This window comes from Oncorhynchus mykiss, chromosome 22 (genome assembly GCF_013265735.2).
Source record: "Oncorhynchus mykiss isolate Arlee chromosome 22, USDA_OmykA_1.1, whole genome shotgun sequence".
NCBI lineage: Eukaryota > Metazoa > Chordata > Actinopteri > Salmoniformes > Salmonidae > Oncorhynchus > Oncorhynchus mykiss.
The window spans coordinates 24,542,455-24,562,118 of record NC_048586.1 but is presented as its reverse complement, the minus strand read 5'-3'; the positions used below and the strand labels follow the sequence as shown (position 1 = coordinate 24,562,118).

At 43.3% G+C, this 19,664-nt stretch overlaps 1 protein-coding gene across 6 annotated transcripts in view; it reads left to right on the top strand.

Annotated features, from left to right (window-relative positions):
• Positions 1–19,664, top strand: part of LOC110502073 (unconventional myosin-XVI) — a 236,277-nt gene that overhangs the window by 193,732 nt on the left and 22,881 nt on the right. For all 6 annotated transcript variants that reach the window (XM_036958970.1, XM_036958971.1, XM_036958966.1 and 3 more), the window contains exons 28-31: positions 6,253–6,355; positions 10,467–10,563; positions 10,641–10,902; positions 19,185–19,564. In XM_036958970.1, coding sequence (XP_036814865.1) covers positions 6,253–6,355; positions 10,467–10,563; positions 10,641–10,902; positions 19,185–19,564 — 842 coding nt within the window. The remainder of the gene's footprint in view (positions 1–6,252; positions 6,356–10,466; positions 10,564–10,640; positions 10,903–19,184; positions 19,565–19,664) is intronic.

The window sequence follows — 19,664 nt, the reverse complement described above, 5'->3', positions numbered from 1 at the left end:
TGTTACTTCTTGGTTGGTAAATGGACCCCAGACCTCACAACCATAAAGGGACATAGGCTCTATGACTGATTCTATAACTGAAGTATTTTAAGCCAGATCCTAATTGGGAGGTCAAATTTTATGTTCCTTTTGATGGTGTAGAAGTCCCTTCTTGCCTTGTCTCTCAGATCGTCCACAGCTTTGTGGAAGTTACCTGTGATGCTGATGTTTAGGCAGAGGTAGGTATCGTTTTTGTGTGCTCTAGGATAACGGTGTCTAGACAGAATTTGTATTTATGGTCCTGGCAACTGGACCTTTTTTGGAACACCATTATTTTTGTCTTACTGAGATTAACTGTTAGGGCCCAGGTCTGACAGAATCTGTGCAGAAGATCTAGGCAAATATCACTCCGTGTCCCTCTCTCTCTCTCCCTCTCTCTCTCTGAGGATAAAGAGATTACCGTGTACATTCCTGCCAGATAATGAGAGAGGACACACACACACTGGTCACATGACCTCTCAAAAGTTTCCACTACCCCTGACGGAGTAAACACCATTGTGCTCTCAGAAGTCCTGCCAGGACACACTTATACCCTCACACACACAATCCATGCACACACACACACACACACACACACACACACACACACACTCTTTCTCTCTCTTTCTCTTTATCTCTCTTTCTCTTTCTCTCTCTTTCTTTCTCTTTGTTTCTCTTTCTCTTTCTCTCTCTCTCTCTCTCTCTCTCTCTCTCTCTCTCTCTCTCTCTCTCTCTCTCTCTCTCTCTCTCTCTCTCTCTCTACTCTGCATGCAGACACACAGTGTTATTACTGTCTAAAGTAATATCACTGTGCACACACAATTTATTCTCAACCAAGTTTGATACAAGCACACATACATTTGCCCCTGGTTTGTAATGGTGGGCTGTTAGTCTTTGATGATAGACTAGGTTTTCCTCTTAAAACCGTGGAATGCTCATTAGCTAATGATTACTGCCAGATTAACTCAGTACGTTATCACTTATAAATAACTGTCTTATTGTTAACTCATTGTTATAAACAGTGTAATATGCTAATAACATATTTAAACAGTCCAGTCACGCTGAGTTGAGGGACACGCTGAGTTGAGGGACAACAGAAAGAAAGGATGCAGAGAACGGCTGGTTGATTGGATTTAAATTTGTCCTTTATTTAACTAGGCAAGTCAGTTAATTAAGAACAAATTCTTATTTTCAATGACGGCCTAGGAACAGTGGGTTAACAGCCTTGTTCAGGGGCAGAACGACAGATTTTTACCTTGTCAGCTGGGGATTGGATCTTGCAACCTTTCGGTTACTAGTCCAACGCTCTAACCACTAGGCTACCTGCCACCCCAGGATGAACAGTTAATGGATATGGATGGTGGGATAATAGACAGATCTGTATGCAGCCAAACTCTACTCTGTACCACCAGAGTTGTTTGGATGGAGGTCCATTGTAGAGTCTAATCTGTTGTTGGCAGAGCTGTAATTGAATGATGCCTGGTGTGTGTGTGCGTGTGCGTGTGTGATTGTATGAAGAGCAGTGGGTTTAGTGAGACATGGGATACAAAGTGGTGTGTTGCTTGTTTTTATGGAACTGTGTGTGGTTGTGTGTGTGTGGGGGGGGGGGGGGTGATTGGGTGTATGGTCGACAGTTAGGTTAGCATCACAAAGGGGTGCCAGCCCCCCGGTGAAGTTGGGTTGTCTGGCGCTGGGGTGTGTCTGAGTCTGTGTGTCGGTGTCCGGGCGTTGGTGGTTGGTCAGACTGATTGTGATGGTAATATACTAGCCTTTGGCTGCTTGTCTGAGCGCCAGGACAATTTGCATGACTTTTGTGTTTGGCTCTGAATAACCTGTTTGCTCTGTATGTTAATCATCATTCTCAATCCCTCTGTGTGTGTGTGTGTGTGTGTGTGTGTGTGTGTGTGTGTGTGTGTGTGTGTGTGTGTGTGTGTGTGGGGGTGGGTGGAGGGGGGGTGTGTGTGTGTGTGTGTGTGCTGTACATTTGCTCATACGTGCGTGTTGTGTGCATGTCTATTCATGCTTGTCTGGGTTTCCAGTCTGTTGTGTTTGTCTGTTTGTGTATCCCTGTGCAGATGGGTAGAGTGGGCTCTGAAATTGTTGACAAGCGTGATAGATTACCAAAAATCTATCAATGGTGGATTTGGTGTTGAAATGAGAACAAGCAGAAAATAACCCCATACCTACTGTAAAATATGGTGGTGGATCTTTGATGTTACGGGGATATTTGGCTTCCACTGGTCTTGAGGCCCTTGTTAAGGTCAACGGCATCATGAACTTTACCCAGTACCAGGATATTTTAGCCAAAGACCAGGTTGCCTCTGCCGGGAGGCGGAAACTTGGCATCAAGTAGATCTTCCAGCAAGACAATAACCCCAAGCACACATCAAATCCACAATGAAAAACATATTTGGTCACAAAATCAAGGATTTCTTTGGACAGGGAAGCTAAAATGTTTAATTTGGCTCTTTACTCCAGTATTTTCGATTTGAGATCAAATATTTTGAGGTGACAGACTATGTTCATACATATCTGTTTTACCATTTAGAAATGAATGGACTTTATGTATCTAATCACCATTTGAAGGTGTCATAAGTATTTGGACAAATTCACTTGGTAAAGAGAATGAAGTCTCCAGGACCTGATTTGGAAGCTCCTCTATTCCTGTTGTTTGTTGTTTTTTGAGCATGTTTTGTGTGTGTGTGTGTGTGTGTGTGTGTGTGTGTGTGTGTGTGTGTGTGTGTGTGTGTGTGTGTGTGTGTGTGCGCGTGCGTGTCTGTCTTTGTCTTTGCGCACGTGTGCTTACACTCCAAGGCCATGTTTACTTAAACATAGAAAGAGGAGTCTGCAGTCACAAAGAGTCCATTCACCCTGGCCTGTCTGTCTGTCTGTCTCTTTCTCTCTTTCTCTCTCTCTCTCTTTCTCTCTCTCTCTTTCTCTCTCTCTCTTTATCTCTCTTTCTCTCTCTCTTTCTCTTTCTCTCTCTCTCTCTCTCTCTCTCTCTCTCTCTCTCTCTCTCTCTCTCTCTCTCTCTCTCTCTCTCTCTCTCTCTCTCTCAACATACGTTTAGAATGAATGGATGGATGCAGCCATGGATGGTGGGAGGGATGTCGAGTTTAGGGTGGACTACAATGCAGACTTCAGAGATCTCTCTTATTATTTCCCTCACCTTCTCGCTCTCTCTGATTCTTGTTTTTTCCCTATCAGTGTTTTTCTCTAATCTCTTTCTCTCTCTCTCATCCTCTCCTCTCCCTCATTCTTAGTGTTTCTGTATTTCCACTCCCTTTCTCCCTCTTCTCCTTCTCCCTGTTTGTCTTTTTATTCTGTTTCCTCTCTTCTTTGCTCCATCGTTCCCTCACTCTCTCAAGGCCCTGGCCCTTCAGTAAACCAGATGACAAGTTAATAAATCAATCGTTGATCCTAAGGCCAACATGCCATCACACACACACACACAAACAAACAAACACACACACTTACATACATTCTTCTTCTGAGTCATGCAGGTCGCACCACTAAGTCGCAGTGACCGCCAGAGGCCAATTGCATTAGACTAGACTGCTCAGCTGCAGTCATTTATGGCTAAATCAATTTTATTGTTGCTTTTATTTGTCGTTTATGATGTTTTGTGGCCAGGTCAGGAAACGCCAATTGAACTTTGAACTTGAAACCCTGCCCGTTTCATGGATGTCTGTTGTTTTCCTTTCTGATATGTTTTTTTACTAGCAAACACTTCCTCAGGTCAGGAGTTAAATCTTAAAATGTGGAAGTAAAATTAGTGTTATTGGATATACTTTAGTCTAGCTGTCCATATTTTTTCTAAGGTTTCTGGTTGAAACCACACGCTATTGTCTCTTTTGCGTAATCGGTGACCAATATCATTAAATTCCAACTGAACTCACTGTGGATGAAGAACTCTTTTCTAGTAAGCAAAGCCTGTAAGCTACACTGATGTCATGTGGAGTGTCATGTGATTAATGTGACCAACCATTAGGGCTTCAGAGAGTTGGTTAGAGTACAGAAATCACCATCCTGCTTTTACTGCCTTTGTGACAGTTAATATTTGGGGGCCGCTGAAGGGCCCTTGGTCATGTAGGCCAGACTCTTATCAGAGGTGCTATTTCACTTCGTTGACTCCATATGACACAGCCCCCCTGGGTATTGTAAAATTGGGGGCCATCAATAGTTTTCATATTCTTACAGGAGAGGTTGTGAGTTTACAGAGATCCTTTGTGTTTTATGGGTCCTGTGGGACACCGTAGCGCTGTCTGTCGGCCTGTACATTAGCTTACAGAGAGAGGGTTAGGCAGAGTTCAGAGGGAACCCACTTCTCTAAATCAAACACACACTAAAATATACACACACACACACACACACACACAGTATAGATGTGTACACAGCAGGTTCGTCTCGTCAGGCTATTCTAAACCGCCCTATGCTGCTCTTTCACCCCCCCCCCCCACACACACACCATTAACAACACAAGTGGTTTATACCTCTGACCATCTGCTCATTATGTTTGCCTCATTTAACAGGGACGTTCTGTGACATCATTACACAGGGACAGTCTGTCTGTCTGTCTGTCTGTCAGTCAGACTGTGTGTCTGTCTGTGGACTCTGGATCACACATCAGATGGAGGGAAAGCAGTACTTCAGATCACAGTACTTCAGATCACACAGAGAAGTCAGGCGAACAAAGAATTGTAATTGGATAAAGGCTCCTATTAACCTGTCATTAGACCTTAGGGCCTACACTAGTATGTAGCTCTGACCTGGACAATGTGCTCTGGGTAGAAGTCAACCTTAACCACTTATCTAGAATCAGCTGAGTTTACCTTTACTACATCTTAACTTTAGGGGAGAAAATGCAAGACTGACCTAAGAACAGGGTACATGGGTAACTATCTGATTTTGAACAATGCATAACAGCTGTTTATTGCTGGAATTATTACCACACATCTGTTGAGTATTGGTATGCACATCCTTTCTGTGGGCTTTTCCACAAATTGATGTACGTTGATGTACGTTATTCATGTTGTTAAAGTTGTCCAGACATCTCTTACCAGCGTTCACTCCACTCAAACACAAAGGATCAAAGGCTGTGTCTCTAACCACACAATGGAGCTCCTCTTAGACCAAAACAACCCCTCCTCCTCTTCCAACTGACCTCTCACAGAAGCGGTAGCCCCTGGCAACACCAATAGGAACAGATGCTGTGGTGCTGGCCCACCTTTTGACCCCCACTGACTTATGAACCCTCTTGTTTGTGAATGGGCGGGTCATCCGATAGGCCCCACCAGAACCATATAGAGTTTCTGGGCCTCGCAAAAACCGCCTGAGGTAAGGCTCGTTTTGAACCACAAATCTAGGATCAGAATGCCCCAGCCCCAATCCTCGCTTTACCATAAATGTGATTATGAAAATCACTGTCCATACCGAAAAAAAACATGATTTCACATGTGAAATTTAACCATGTTTTGCACATGAAAAATTGTATTTCACGTGAAATTTCAACAAATATTTGTTGTTAGGATGTCCCTGGAACGTCACACATATTTGACACACTATTGTACATTGTTTATATGTTGTTTATATATATTTTATATATTGTTTATATGTATTAATACAATAGTTATTATTCAACATGACCTCACCTGGGATTTGAAATCACAGCATCTTGGTTCACGGCATTCCGATCTTCCTGCTACTCTGATGAAGAACTGATTTCACCTATATTCCTACCCTTTGGATTTCAAAGGAAATATCAGCTCTGTTAAAAAAAAACACTCAAGAAAAGCTATTATACTATTCAGGAGTAACGTTAAAACACAATAATATGCACCACCAACATTAGACCAACATTAGACAACTGTACAGAAAAACAACATCTTTTAAATAAGAAAATGAAATCCATGATGTGAAAGAATAGTCAGATGAACTAATAACTAAAATAGCAGTGCAGATGGCACTCATCTAACTCTCATATATGGAATTGTGTTTTCACATGTGAAAATCTAACTCTGTTACATGTTATCACATTGACATCACATAAGAACACGTGATCAAAACAACAAACCTGGGTTTTTTTCTGCAAGGGTGGCCGGGGACGTTCAGCTTACTTCTTACTAACTCCAAGACCGTGTCACACTGAAATCCTTTCCCCACATATGTTACGGATGTATTGATCCCAATGTAATAAGATGTGTGCTGATGGTTTCTCTATTGTGTGTGTCTCAGGTACAGAGACCTAGTGGACACCACTCTAGCTGGCAAAAAGAAGCTGTCCTCGGAGGAGAAATGTTGCTTTGTTCTGCAGCAGTGCAAACTCCAAGGATGGCAGGTGTGTAGCAGTGTCACTTCTCCCCTATTCTCACACTCTCCCCTATCTCTCTCACTCTCACTCTCTCTCTCTCTCTCTCTCTCTCTCTCCCTCTCCCTCTCCCTCTCACACTCTCTCTCTCTCTCTCTCTCTCTCTCCTATCTCTCTCTCTCTCTCTCCCCTATCTCTCTCTCTCTCCCCTCTCTCTCTCTCTCTCTGTCTCTCTCTCTCTCTCACTCTCACTCTCACTCTCTCTCTCTCTCACACTCTCTCTCTCACTCTCTCTCTCTCTCTCACACTCTCTCTCTCTCTCTCTACACACTCTGCTTAAAAACAAAGTATGGGAAGATAAATCATTTGAGCCCAGAATGAAATACTTTGAAATCCCATGGACTCCTCATTAAACCCTATTACAGCTGCCCCCCCAAACAACCCAACTAGCCTTCACACGCACACACACTAGAGTCCTGCATGGATCAGTTGTTGTTGTAGCCGCACCCATCCCGCGTTGGCCACATCAGTTCTGAGCCCCACCCAATACCCGACGTCAGAACAGATTTTTCTTCACAATCCGTCACAAAAGCATGGAATTGTTTTAAGAGCCAATCTGTTACCCTCCATACTGTATGACTAACATAAATTTAATGAATTGTTTTAAGAGCCGATCTGCCAATCTGTTACCCGCCATACTGTATGACTAACATAAATTTAATGAATTGTTTTAAGAGCCGATCTGCCGATCTGTTACCCGCCATACTGTATGACTAACATCAATTTAATGAATTGTTTTAAGAGCCGATCTGCCGATCTGTTACCCGCCATACTGTATGACTAACATCAATTTAATGAATTGTTTTAAGAGCCGATCTGCCGATCTGTTACCCGCCATACTGTATGACTAACATCAATTGAATGAATTGTTTTAAGAGACGATCTGTTACCCGCCATACTGTATGACTAACATCAATTTAATGAATTGTTTTAAGAGCCGATCTGTTACCCGCCATACTGTATGACTAACATCAATTTAATGAATTGTTTTCATGATTCCTGAGTAGTGGTCAATGTTTCCTTTGAATTCATTTGTCTGCATGTCTATTCAACATTTGGATAAAAGTAAACCATGCAATGAATTAAAAACGACAGGCTATCTTTTTATTTTCACAATGCAATGCGTCACATTGACAACTTAAATCGATTTGAGAAAAATAGCCCTCTAATTAGCCTTCTGACCTAATGAAAGCATATAGGTGACATAAAAAAACCCATATCTTTACATTATTGTTTCGATAATCACAAAGTTTAAATTAAATATAAATAAACTATTCCCAGAATTGAAAATAGGCTGCAAAAATCGTCGACATTTATTTAGTAGCATAAAGGGCGACTCAAAATTTTACCAGCCGCACCGGTTTAGACTTTACGTATATGGCCTGCTATGGTCTAAATGAACGAAAGCCTGAATAATGTAGGCTAATAATTAACTGATAATGAACTGAATTACATATCATAAATAAATACCTGATTGCACTTTTTACAGGCTGTGTTGTTGTCCTTCCAAAGCGGGGATTTCACTCATGTAGCACCTGTTTCCAAAGTGGTATAGTCTATTCCACCATCATAACCTCTCTTTTGATTTCTCTGGCTAGGCCTACATTAACCATTTTTACCTGAGGTGGGCTAGCCAGGGAAAGTAAACTTGGCTATGTGTCGTTGCCTATTTTCATACAGGAAGGAACATAAGCTCTCCACGTGGACAATTAGAATGTTTGACCACAAATAATGGGCAGTTTCCTGCTCCACACTCTCTCAATAAGTGCGTTGCTGTAACCTTGCCGCTCACAGAATGGAATTTGCAACACAACAAGCTACTCAGTTTTTAAAAAGTGGAGGCCCTATTATCTTGTTTTTAAAAAATGTCCGACACGCAGTGTAATTTTTCTGAACCGCGAGCCGACCCGCGGTTTAAAATAATGTTTTTATTCCACCCGCCATCTGATTGTTTTGCGGTGACGCACGGGGAACAGTGGGTATCCGCCCGGATGCAGGACTCTAACACACACACACACCAATCAGCAGTCTGGAGCAGCCAATGACATCTCCCCCCCTTCCCTGTGTGTGTGACCTCTTTGTTTCACAGTGACTCCCGGCTCACACACACGCACACGCTCTCTCACAATGCCTCCCAGACACATTGTCACACGCACCCAGGCGCACACACATACATTTCTGAGAAGTAGTGTGTATTTTAAATTATTTATTTTATTTATTTCACCTTTATTTAACCAGGTAGGCTATTTGAGAACATTTGCAACTGCGACCTGGCCAAGATAAAGCATAGCAATTTGACACATACAACAACACAGAGTTACACATGGAATAAACAAACATAGTCAATAATACAGTAGAACAAAAGAAAACAAAAAGTCTATATACAGTGAGTGCAAATGAGGTAAGATAAGGGAGTTAAGGCAATAAATAGACCATGGTGGCAAAGGAATTAGAATATAGCAATTAAACACTGGAATGTTAGATGTGCAGAAGATGAATGTGCAAGTAGAGATACTGGGGTGCAAAGGAGTAAGATAAATTAATAAATACAGTATGGGGATGAGGTAGGTAGATAGATGGGCTGTTTACAGATGGGCTATGTACAGGTGCAGTGATCTGTGAGCTGCTCTGACAGCTGGTGCTTAAAGCTAGTGAGGGAGATATGAGACTCCAGCTTCAGAGATTTTTGCAGTTCGTTCCAGTCATTGGCAGCAGAGAACTGGAAGGAAAGATGACCAAAGGAGGAATTGGCTTTGGGGGTGACCAATGAGATATACCTGCTGGAGCGCGTGCTACGAGTGGGTGCTGCTATGGTGACCAGTGAGCTGAGATAAGGCCTAGCAGAGACTTGTAGATAACCTGTAGCCAGTGGGTTTGGCGACGAATATGAAGCGAGGGCCAACCAACGAGAGCGTACAGGTCGCAATGGTGGGTAGTGTATGGGGCTTTGGTGACACAACGGATGGCACTGTGATAGACTGCATCCAGTTTGTTGAGTAGAGTGTTGGAGGCTATTTTATAGATGACATCACCAAAGTCGAGGATCAGTAGGATGGTCAGTTTTAAGAAGGTATGTTTGGCAGCATGAGTGTAGGATGCTTTGTTGCGATATAGGAAGCCAAGTCTAGATTTCATTTTGGATTGGAGTTAATGTGAGTCTGAAAGGAGAGTTTACAGTCTAACCAGACACCTAGGTATTTGTAGTTGTCCACGTATTATAAGTCAGAGCCGTCCAGAGTAGTGATGCTAGATGGGCGAGCAGGTGCGGGCAGAGATCGGTTGAATAGCATGCATTTAGTTTTACTTGCATTTAAGAACAGTTGGAGGCCTAGGAAGGAGAGTTGTATAGCATTGAAGCTCGTATGGAGGTTAGTTAACACAGTGTCCAAAGAGGGGCCAGAGGTATACAGAATGGTGTCGTCTGCGTAGAGGTGTATCAGAGAATCACCAGCAGCAAGAGCAACATCATTGATGTATACAGAGAAGAGAGTCGGCCTGACGATTGAACCCTGTGGCACCCCCATAGAGACTGCCAGAGGTCCAAACAACAGGCCCTCCGATATGGCACACTGAACTCTATCAGAGAAGTAGTTGGTAAACCAGGCGAGGCAATCGTTTGAGAAACCAAGGCTGTCGAGCCTGCCAATAAGAATGTGGTGATTGACAGAGTTGAAAGCCTTGGCCAGGTCGATGAAGACGGCTGCACAGAAATGTCTCTTATCGATGGCGGTTATGATGTCGTTTAGGACCTTTAGCGTGGCTGAGGTGCACCCATAGGAATGAGTAGTCTGGGTGTGTTGGAGCGTATCGGCCCCTTGGCCTGTGCACCTGTCAGGACACATGTATAACTACAACAAACGTAATGAATCCTGAATCTGACTGAACCCCAATCCTCCACCTGTCTGTCTGTCTGTCTGTCTGTCTGCCTGCCTGTCTGCCTGTCTGCCTGTCTGCCTGTCTGTCTGCCTGTCTGCCTGTCTGTCTGTCTGTCTGTCTGTCTGTCTGTCTGTCTGTCTGTCTGCCTGTCTGCCTTTCTCCCTGTCTGCCTGTCTGTCTGTCTGTCTGTCTGTCTGTGTCTCAGATGAGCAGTAGTAAGGTGTTTCTGAGGTACTGGCAGGCTGACCAGCTCAATGACCGCTGCCACCAACTACACAGGAAGATCATCACCTGCCAGAAAGGTACAACACAACTTGCATCCATGTTTGTGTGTGTGCGCGTGTATTATTAACTCCTCTCTCCCCCTTTCCTCTGTCAGTGATCCGTGGCTGGCTGGCCAGACAGCGTGTGCATCATAGACTGTCATCTCAACAGACGGAGGACTGCAGTGTCCAGAGGTTCCTCCAGGGGGCAGAAGACCAGGGCCTGCACACCTACGACCACCTGGTCATCCAGAACGCCACCGACATCGCCCGCGAAAGCGACCACCAGCGCTGCCATGGCAACGGGTCACACGGCAACAGCCCGCCCCTCGGGGACAGGCCCGAGCCAGTTGGGAAAGAGGAGGACACACCCAAGAGGTAAGAGACCAACCCTTTCAACCCTCATGGAGAGGTCGCACATGGTGGTTTTGTGTTTCTTCATTGGTTTGAAGCTAGTTGTATCATGTAATATAATGATTTAGACTATATTCTGTAGCTGTTGCATCAATGTAGGTAATTCTAAACCAACACAAACACTATAAGGATTTCAAGGTCACAAGGTGTGTGTGTGTGTGTGTGTGTGTGTGTGTGTGTGTGTGTGTGTGTGTGTGTGTAAGCCTGTGTGTGTGTGCACAATGTGTGTGCACAATGTGTGTGTCATGTGATGTGAGTAATGGTGTCATTGAGCCCGTGCTGGCTGGTGGCTTTAATTGCATATGATGATTGATAGTAGGGTAATGAGATAAACCATCAGCATGTGGTAATGTTTCAATGCTGTCGCTGTGATGACACTCTGGTCTCCTTGTCTTATAGCTGCAGCGCATTACACAGCTTATATTTGGCATCGTTTGAAATGTAAGACAGTCCCAAAATGCTTGGTGGCCATCTTTTTAAATGTAGGCACTAGGGAAGGAGAGAGGCTGTCATTTTAGAATGTATTCTAAAATGAGATGGCGCCGAAGAACGTGGCTGACGTTTTACATTCTCCCAACCAATTGTGATGGTTTTTTTTTTTTTTTTGCATTTTGTGTAACTTTAAAAAAAATATATTGTGTACATAATGTTTTTGCAATCGTCTCTTATGACAGAAAATAACGTCTGGACATGAGAACAGTGATTACTCACCGTGGACTGGAAGAAACTTCTTCCTTTAACAAGTCCGACGAGAAGGATATCCTGCTTTCACTGGAACAGGCCCGGATCCCCGCCTTTTGCGTGAAGAAAAGACACAGGAAAATGGGCCACAGATCAGGCATCCTTCTAAAGATCCATAGGCGAGTGATTAAACTCCCACTGCCATCCGTTCTTCTTGCTAACGTGCAATCATTGGACAATCAAATTGTTGACCTACGATTAAGATATTTTACCAACCGGACATTAAAAACTATAACATCTTATGTTTCACCGAGAGATACGGACAATATAGATCTAGCGGGATGTTTCATGTACCGGCAGAACAGAGAGGTTACCTCTGGTAAGACGAGGGGTGGGGGTGTGTTTTTATTTGTCAATAACAGCTGGTGCGCGATGTCTAACATTAAAGAAGTCTCAAAGTATTTCTCGACTGAGGTGTAGAGTACCTTATGATAAGCTGTAGACCACACTATCTACCAAGAGAGTAGCTGTCTATTTTCCACCACAGAACGAAGCTGGCCCTAAGACCGCTCTCAACCAACTCTATAAGGCCGTAAGCAAAGAAGAAAATGCTCACCCAGAAGCGGTGCTCCTAGTGGCCGGGGACTTCAATGCAGGCAAACTTAAATCAGTTTTACCAAATTTTTACCAGCATGTCACATGTGCAACCAGAGAAAAAAAATCCTAGACCACCTTTACTCCACACAAAGAGATGCATACAAAGATCTACCCTACCCTGATTCCTGCTTACAAGCAAAAACTAAAGCAGGAATTACCAGTAACTCTCTCAATACGGAAGTGGTCAGATGACGAATACGCTACACTACAGGACTGTTTTGCTAGCACAGACTGGAATATGTTCCGGGATTCATCCAATGGCATTAAGGAGTACACCACATCAGTCATCGGCTTCATCAATAAGTGCATCGACTATGTCGTCCACACAGTGAGTGTACATACATATCCCAACCAGAAGCCATGGATTACAAGCAACATCCGCATCAATCTAAAGGCTAGAGCTGTCGCTTTCAAGGAGAGGGAAACTAATCAGGACGCTTATCAGAAATACCGCTATGCCCTCTGACGAACCATCAAACAAGCAAAGAGTCAATACAAGATTAATATTGAATCCTACTACACCAGCTCTGACGCTCGTCGGATGTGGCAGGGCTTGAAAACTGTTATGGACTACAAAGGGAACCCAGACACGAGCTGCCCAGTGATGTGAGCCTACCAGACGAGCTAAATGTATTTTATGCTCGCTTTGGGGCAAGCAACACTGAAGCATGCACGAGAGCACCAGCTGTTCTGGATGACTGTGTGATTGCGCTAACGGTAGCCGATGTGAACAAAACCTTTAAACAGGTCAACATTCACAAACCCGCTGGGCCAGACAGATTACCAGGACGTGTACTCAAAGCATGCGCAGACCAACTGGCAAGTGTCTTCACTGACATTTTCAACCTCTCCCTGACCGAGTCTGTAATACCTACATGTTTCAAGCAGACCACCATAGTCCCTGTGCCCAAGGAAGCAAAGGTACCCTGCCTAAATGATTACCGCCCCGTGGCACTCACGTAGGTAGCCATGAAGTGCTTTGAACGTCTGGTCATGGCTCACATCAACGGCATCCTCCCGGGCACCCTAGACCCACTCCAATTCGCATACCACCCTAACAGATCCACAGATGATGCAATCTCAATTGCACTCCACACTGCCCTTTCTCACCTGGACTAAAGGAACACCTATGTGAGAATGCGGTTCATTGACTACAGCTTAGCATTCAACACCATAGTGCCCATGAAGCTCATCACTAAGCTAAGGACTCTGGGACTAAACACCTCCCTCTGCAACTGGATCCTGAACTTCCTGACGGGCCGCCCCCAGGTGGTAAGAGTATGCAACAACACGTCTGCCACACTGATCCTTAACACTGGGCCCCCTCAGGGGTGTGTACTTAGTCCCCTCCTGTACTCCCTGTTCACCCATGACTGCGTGGCCCAACACGACTCCAACACCATCATTAAGTTTGCTGACAACATAACAGTGGTAGAATAAGTAGAATAAGTAGAATAAGAATAAGGAGCCTGATCACCGACAACGATGAGACGGCCTATAGGGAGGAGGTTAGAGAACTGGCAGTGTGGTGCCCGGACAACAACCTCTCCCTCAATGTGAACAAGAATAAGGAGCTGATCGTGGACTACAGGAAAAGGCGGGCCGAACAGGCCCCCATTAACATCGATGGGGCTGTAGTGGAGCGGGTCGAGAGTTACAAGTTCCTCGGTGTCCACATCACCAATGAACTATCATGGTCCAAACATACCAAGACAGTCATGAAGAGGGAATGACAAAACCTTTTCCCCCTCAGGAGACTGAAAATATTTGGCATGGGTCCCCAGATCCTCAAAAGGTTCTACAGCTGCACCATCGAGAGCATCCTGACCGGTTCCATCACCGCCTGGTATGGCAACTGCTCAGCATCTGACCATAAGGCGCTACAGAGGGTAGTGCGAAAAGCCCAATACATCACTGGGGCCAAGCTTCCTGCCATCCAGAACCTATATAATAGGCGGTGTCAGAGGAAAGCCCATAAAATTGAGACTCCAGTCACCCAAGTTATAGACTGTTTTCTCTGCTACCGCACGTCAAGCGGTACCGGAGCGCTAAGTCTAGGACCAAGAGGCTCCTCAATTACTTCTACCTCAAAGCCATAAGACTGCTGAACAATTAATAAAATCGCCTCCGGACAATTTACAATGACCCTCCTCCCTTTTGAACACTGCTGCTACTTGCTGTTTATTATCTATGCATAGTCACTTCACCCCCACCTACATGTACAGATTACCTCAACTATCCTGTATCCCTGCACACTGACTCGGTACCGGTTCACCCTGTATATAACCTCATTATTGTCATTCTTATCGTGTTACCTTTTTATTATTACTTTTTGTTTTTGTCTACTTGGTAAATATTTTCTTAACTCTTCTTGAACTACACTGTTGGTTAAGGGCTTGTAAGTAAGCATTTCACGATAAAGTCTACACCTGTTGTATTCGGCGCATGTGACAAATCAAGTTTGATTGGATTTTATTCCTGTATTCCTTCTGAATATGCTAATAAGACAGTGATAAGCCTCCAATTGGCCTGTCTGGTTGTGTTTGAAAATACAATTCTATTATTATACCTTTATTTCAACAAGGAACACAGACTGAGACCAAGGTCTCTATTACAGCTGGGCCCTGCGTATACATGTTTACACATACAGTTTAGGTACAATAATTAAGAAACTACACAAGACAAACAAAACGATCACAGATAACACAAAAGAATATAGCAGCAGATTGTTACATTTACACACAGGTTATTCCCCTAACAGGTTATTCCCCTAACAGGTTATTCCCCTAACAAGTTATTCCCCTAACAGGTTATTCCCCTAACAGGTTATTCTCCTAACAGCACAAGAACTTGCATTACCCAAAACAGTTACAAGCAATACAAAAAAAAATCCTCCAATAAATGTTTAAAATGGGCGACAGGGGGACAAGAGTCTCAAGTTTAAGTTTAGTCTGCAGACTATTCCATAGGCAAGGAGCGTAACAGGAAAAGGCAGCCATACCCAACTCTGTGGAAATCAGATGGGCCTCAAGTGTAATTCATATTTGAGACCTGGTTTTAGGAATTATAATTCTAATGTTGATGAGTGATGATAAATAAGAAGGTAGTTTTATATAAAGGGATTTTATATATTTTTTTATTTTTAGCGTTTAAACGGAGCCTGTTTATCTGCCTGTGGTATGAAAATAGATGAAAAGTGCTCAAAAGCAAATTCAGGATCAGGTATACACTTGATGGAGAAAAGGTACAAGTCATGGATAAACGCTTGGGGAGAAAAGTTTTTTAAATGTATCTTCCTAATAATACAGGGATCAGAATTATGCTGTCTAGTTTTTCTAATACAGGATATGGGAGAATGACCACAAAGGTCACTTGCAAACACACCTATGGGGGTTATTTGTGAGAATTATATCTAATAATGAAGATCTATCTATATTTTTCGCATTTAACCGAGTGGGGTTTGTGATTAGCTGGGTTAGATTAAGATCAAACCAAGTGTTCTTAAAGTTATCTGAGATAGGTATCAGCCAGTCCAGGTTAAAGTCACCTAAGACCAACAGTTCAGATGATATAAAATGTTTTAAAGGCTCAGCTATGATAATAGTTGCATCAACTAATACATGCAGGTTTTGTGTCATGGTCACATCTAAAACCAGGATTTCACGTTTTTCTGGGGTATAGTGATATTAAGAGCACATGCTACAAAAGTTGATTTCACATTGCCACCTTTTCTCTAAAAAATGTTGTAATTAGCGAAGTCCTTATCCATGATCGAATAATTTAACCAAGTCTGATAAAGCAAGAATGTCTGTGTTCGTGTCACGCATCCAGATATTGATAAATTCCATCTTTGACATTTATACTTCGCACATTTAAATGTAACAAACCCAGACATTTGTGTGACTTAAAAACAGCAGGGGTGTCGATATTTACCCTAACCAGGTCGTTATAAACTTCAGTGATGAACCTAGGGATAGTGGGTTAACTGCCTTAACTGCAGAACGACAGATTCTTACCTCGGGGATTCGATCTTGCAACCTTTTGGTTACTAGTCCAACACTCTAACCACTAGGCCACCTGCCGCCCGATAAAGACAACATTGACAGAGTTACAATAACTCTTTAGCCAGACCTGAAGTAATAGCAACCTACTGAATCTACCGTATCCACGTCTCATCGTGGGTATGGGCCCCGATATAATGTGACGTTTGTTTTGGTACTTCAGTTTTGCAACTTTGTCATTAAATCCCACGTGTACTATAACAGTATCTGTCTATGGATTTTAGTTGATGGCTTCAGGAAGTAGCGTAGTGATATCCTTTACTTTTGCACCCGGATAGCATAGGTTTCTAATCCCTGGCAAGGAGATGTTCCTTAACATTGAGCTTCCAATGATGAGCGCAGGTCAGATCCCCCCGCTACCGTATCTCCGATCAGCGACAGGAGCCGCAGAAATTGGCTGGTGTAGAAGCTACAGCATCTGTATGCCCTGAGGGGGTCAGTGGCTCAAAATGATTTGAGTGTTTAATATCACAACGCTGATAGAAAAAAACGGAACACTGGGGAGCGGGTCTCTTCCTCCACCTCAAATCAATCACACTACATTCACGCCTGCCAGGTGTAGAGCTGATATCATCCAACTTTTGGCTAGGTTCAAAGGCGGTAAGGTGGGGAAATGCTCAAGATCCATAAAAGTTCCGTTACGGTCGTCTCTTTGAAAAAAGGCATCGACAAATGCGGTTAAACGGGAGGCTTCCTTATTCAAAATGAAACGCTCTTCCAGATGTTTAATTTCCTCAAGTAAAGCAATGATCCTCTTCTTGGCAGCATTTATTTTGTGGCATTTGACACAGATTAAGTTTTCAAAAAAGTCCTTCACTGGGTTGACATGAACATGTCACGTACATTGCATTTAATGGCCTTAAGGAGTTTTCACTGCTTTGTGTGGAAGCAGGAGAACACCCTTTACTCAATTCAGCCATTTTGCTTACCAGAATGGGAATACTTATGTTAACCCCTCTTAAAACTTCTTATGGGCAGGTGGGACGGTAGCGTCCCACCTGGCCAACATCCGGTGAAATTGCAGAGCACCAAATTCAAAATACAGAAATACTCATAATAAACATTCATAAAATATACAAGTGTTATACATCGGTTTAAAGATTAACTTCTTGTTAATCCAGCCGCAGTGTCAGATTTCAAAAGGCTTTATGGCGAAAGCATACCATGCGATTATCTGAGGACAGCGCCCCGCTTACAAAAGCATACAAACATTTTCCAGCCAAGTAGATGAGGTAACAAAAGTCAGAAATAGCGATACAATTAATAATTTACCTTTGATGATCTTCATATGGTTGCACTAACAAGACTCCCTGTTACACAATAAATGTTTGTTTTGTTCCCCTCTTTATGTCCCAAAAACTCAGTTTTGTTGGCGCGTTTTGTTCAGTAATTCACTGGTTCCAAGGCGGTCAAAACATGCAGACAAATACATCCTAATAGTACCGGTAAAGTTTGTCGAAACATGTCAAACAATGTTTATAATTAATCCTCAGGTTGTCTATTGTCTAAATAATCAATAATATTTCAACCGGACAATAGCGTTTTCAATAGAAAGGAAAAACAACGAACGACGCTCTCGGTCACTCGCGCAAAGCAGCTCTGCATTCTTCCACTGTCCTCTGACCAAAAGGTATTTTTACTCATCGTTTTTCAAAATACAAGCCTGAAAGCATGTCTAAAGACTGTTGACATCTAGTGGAAGACATAGGAACTGCAATCTGGGCCCTAACCCATAACATAGTCAATAGGCATTCAACAACTCACGTAAAAAAAAAAAAAAACACTTCCCGGATGGATTTTCCTCTGGTTTTTGCCTGCCTTATCAGTTCTGTTAAACTCACATACATTATTTCAACAGTTATAGAAACTTCAGAGTGTTTTCTATCCAATACTACCATGTATATGTATATCCTAGCTTCTGGGCCTGAGTAACAGGCAGTTTACTTTGGGCATGTTTGTCAAAATACTGCCCCCTACGCAAGAGAGGTTGATCCGCCCCTTTTTTCCCAAAAAATTTCGCCTAAAATGACTGCCTGTAGCTCAGGACCTGAAGCAAGGATATGCATATTCTTGATACTATTTGAAAGGAAACACTTAGAAGTTTGTGGAAACGTGAAATTAATGTAGGAGAATATAACACATTAGATCTGGTAAAAGATAAAACAAAGAAAAAAACATGCGTTATTTTGTATGTTTTTGTACCATCATATTTGAAATGCAAGAAAAAAGGCCATAATGTATTATTCCAGCCCAGGCGCTAATTGGATTTTGTCCACTAGATGGCCGCAGTGCATGTGCAAAGTTTTAGGCTGATCGAATGAACCATTGCATTTCTGTTCAAAACGTTGCTTCAAGACTTCCCAAATGTGCCTAATTGGTTTATTAACAACTTTTCAAGTTCATAACTGTGCACTCTACTCAAACAATAGCATGGCATTCTTTCACTGTAATAGTTACAGTAAATTGGACAATGCAATTAGATTAACAAGAATTTAAGCTTTCTGCCAATATCAGATATGTCTATGTCCTGGGAAATTGTATTATTACTTACAACCTCATGCTAATCGCATTAGCCTACGTTAGCTCAACCGTCCCGTGGGGGACCCACCGATCTGGATTTGTATTAGATGAAAAGTAATGATATTATGGTTGTCACTCTAGAGAAGAATTCAGTTTATTATGTTTGGTTGGAACCAGGATCAAACATCACCAGAAGGTGTGTTGGTCCATGGTGAGGGGAAGGAGAGAGAAATTGAGCAATAGAGGGAAAGAGAGGAATGGGGTTGAAAATTGTCAAATGTTCATTTATTTATCATGCGGATATTATTTCCTGCCCCCCTCCTATAGGGTTGTGGAGAAGAGCAGAAGAAACCAAGATGGCTCGGTTAGTGGGGGGAGCCGGACTATCCGCCACCTCCGCTCCAGCTCAGTGCCCATCCCCCTGGCTATGGAGAACTTGGTACATTACAGCCCTGGACCATCCATCAAAACAGCCCTGCAGCAGGTGGCCTATAACAACGAGGATGGGGGAGGAGGGGGAGGGCTGGCGTCGCCACGGAAACAGCCTCCCCCCAAACCCAAGCGGGACCCCAACACTCGTTTGAGTGCGTCGTACGAGGCGGTCAGTGCTGGACTGACCCTGGGACCCTCGAGAGAGAGTCCCACCCCCGAAGGCTGCGGGTCACCTGCAGGGAGCCCCCCAAAAACACAGCTGTCACCTACGGATGGTACACACAATTATGACAAACTTCTCAACTATCATTACCTCAGCCGCTATGTACCCCAAAACACTGCTGTCTCCCACGGATAGTGCATATATACACCACA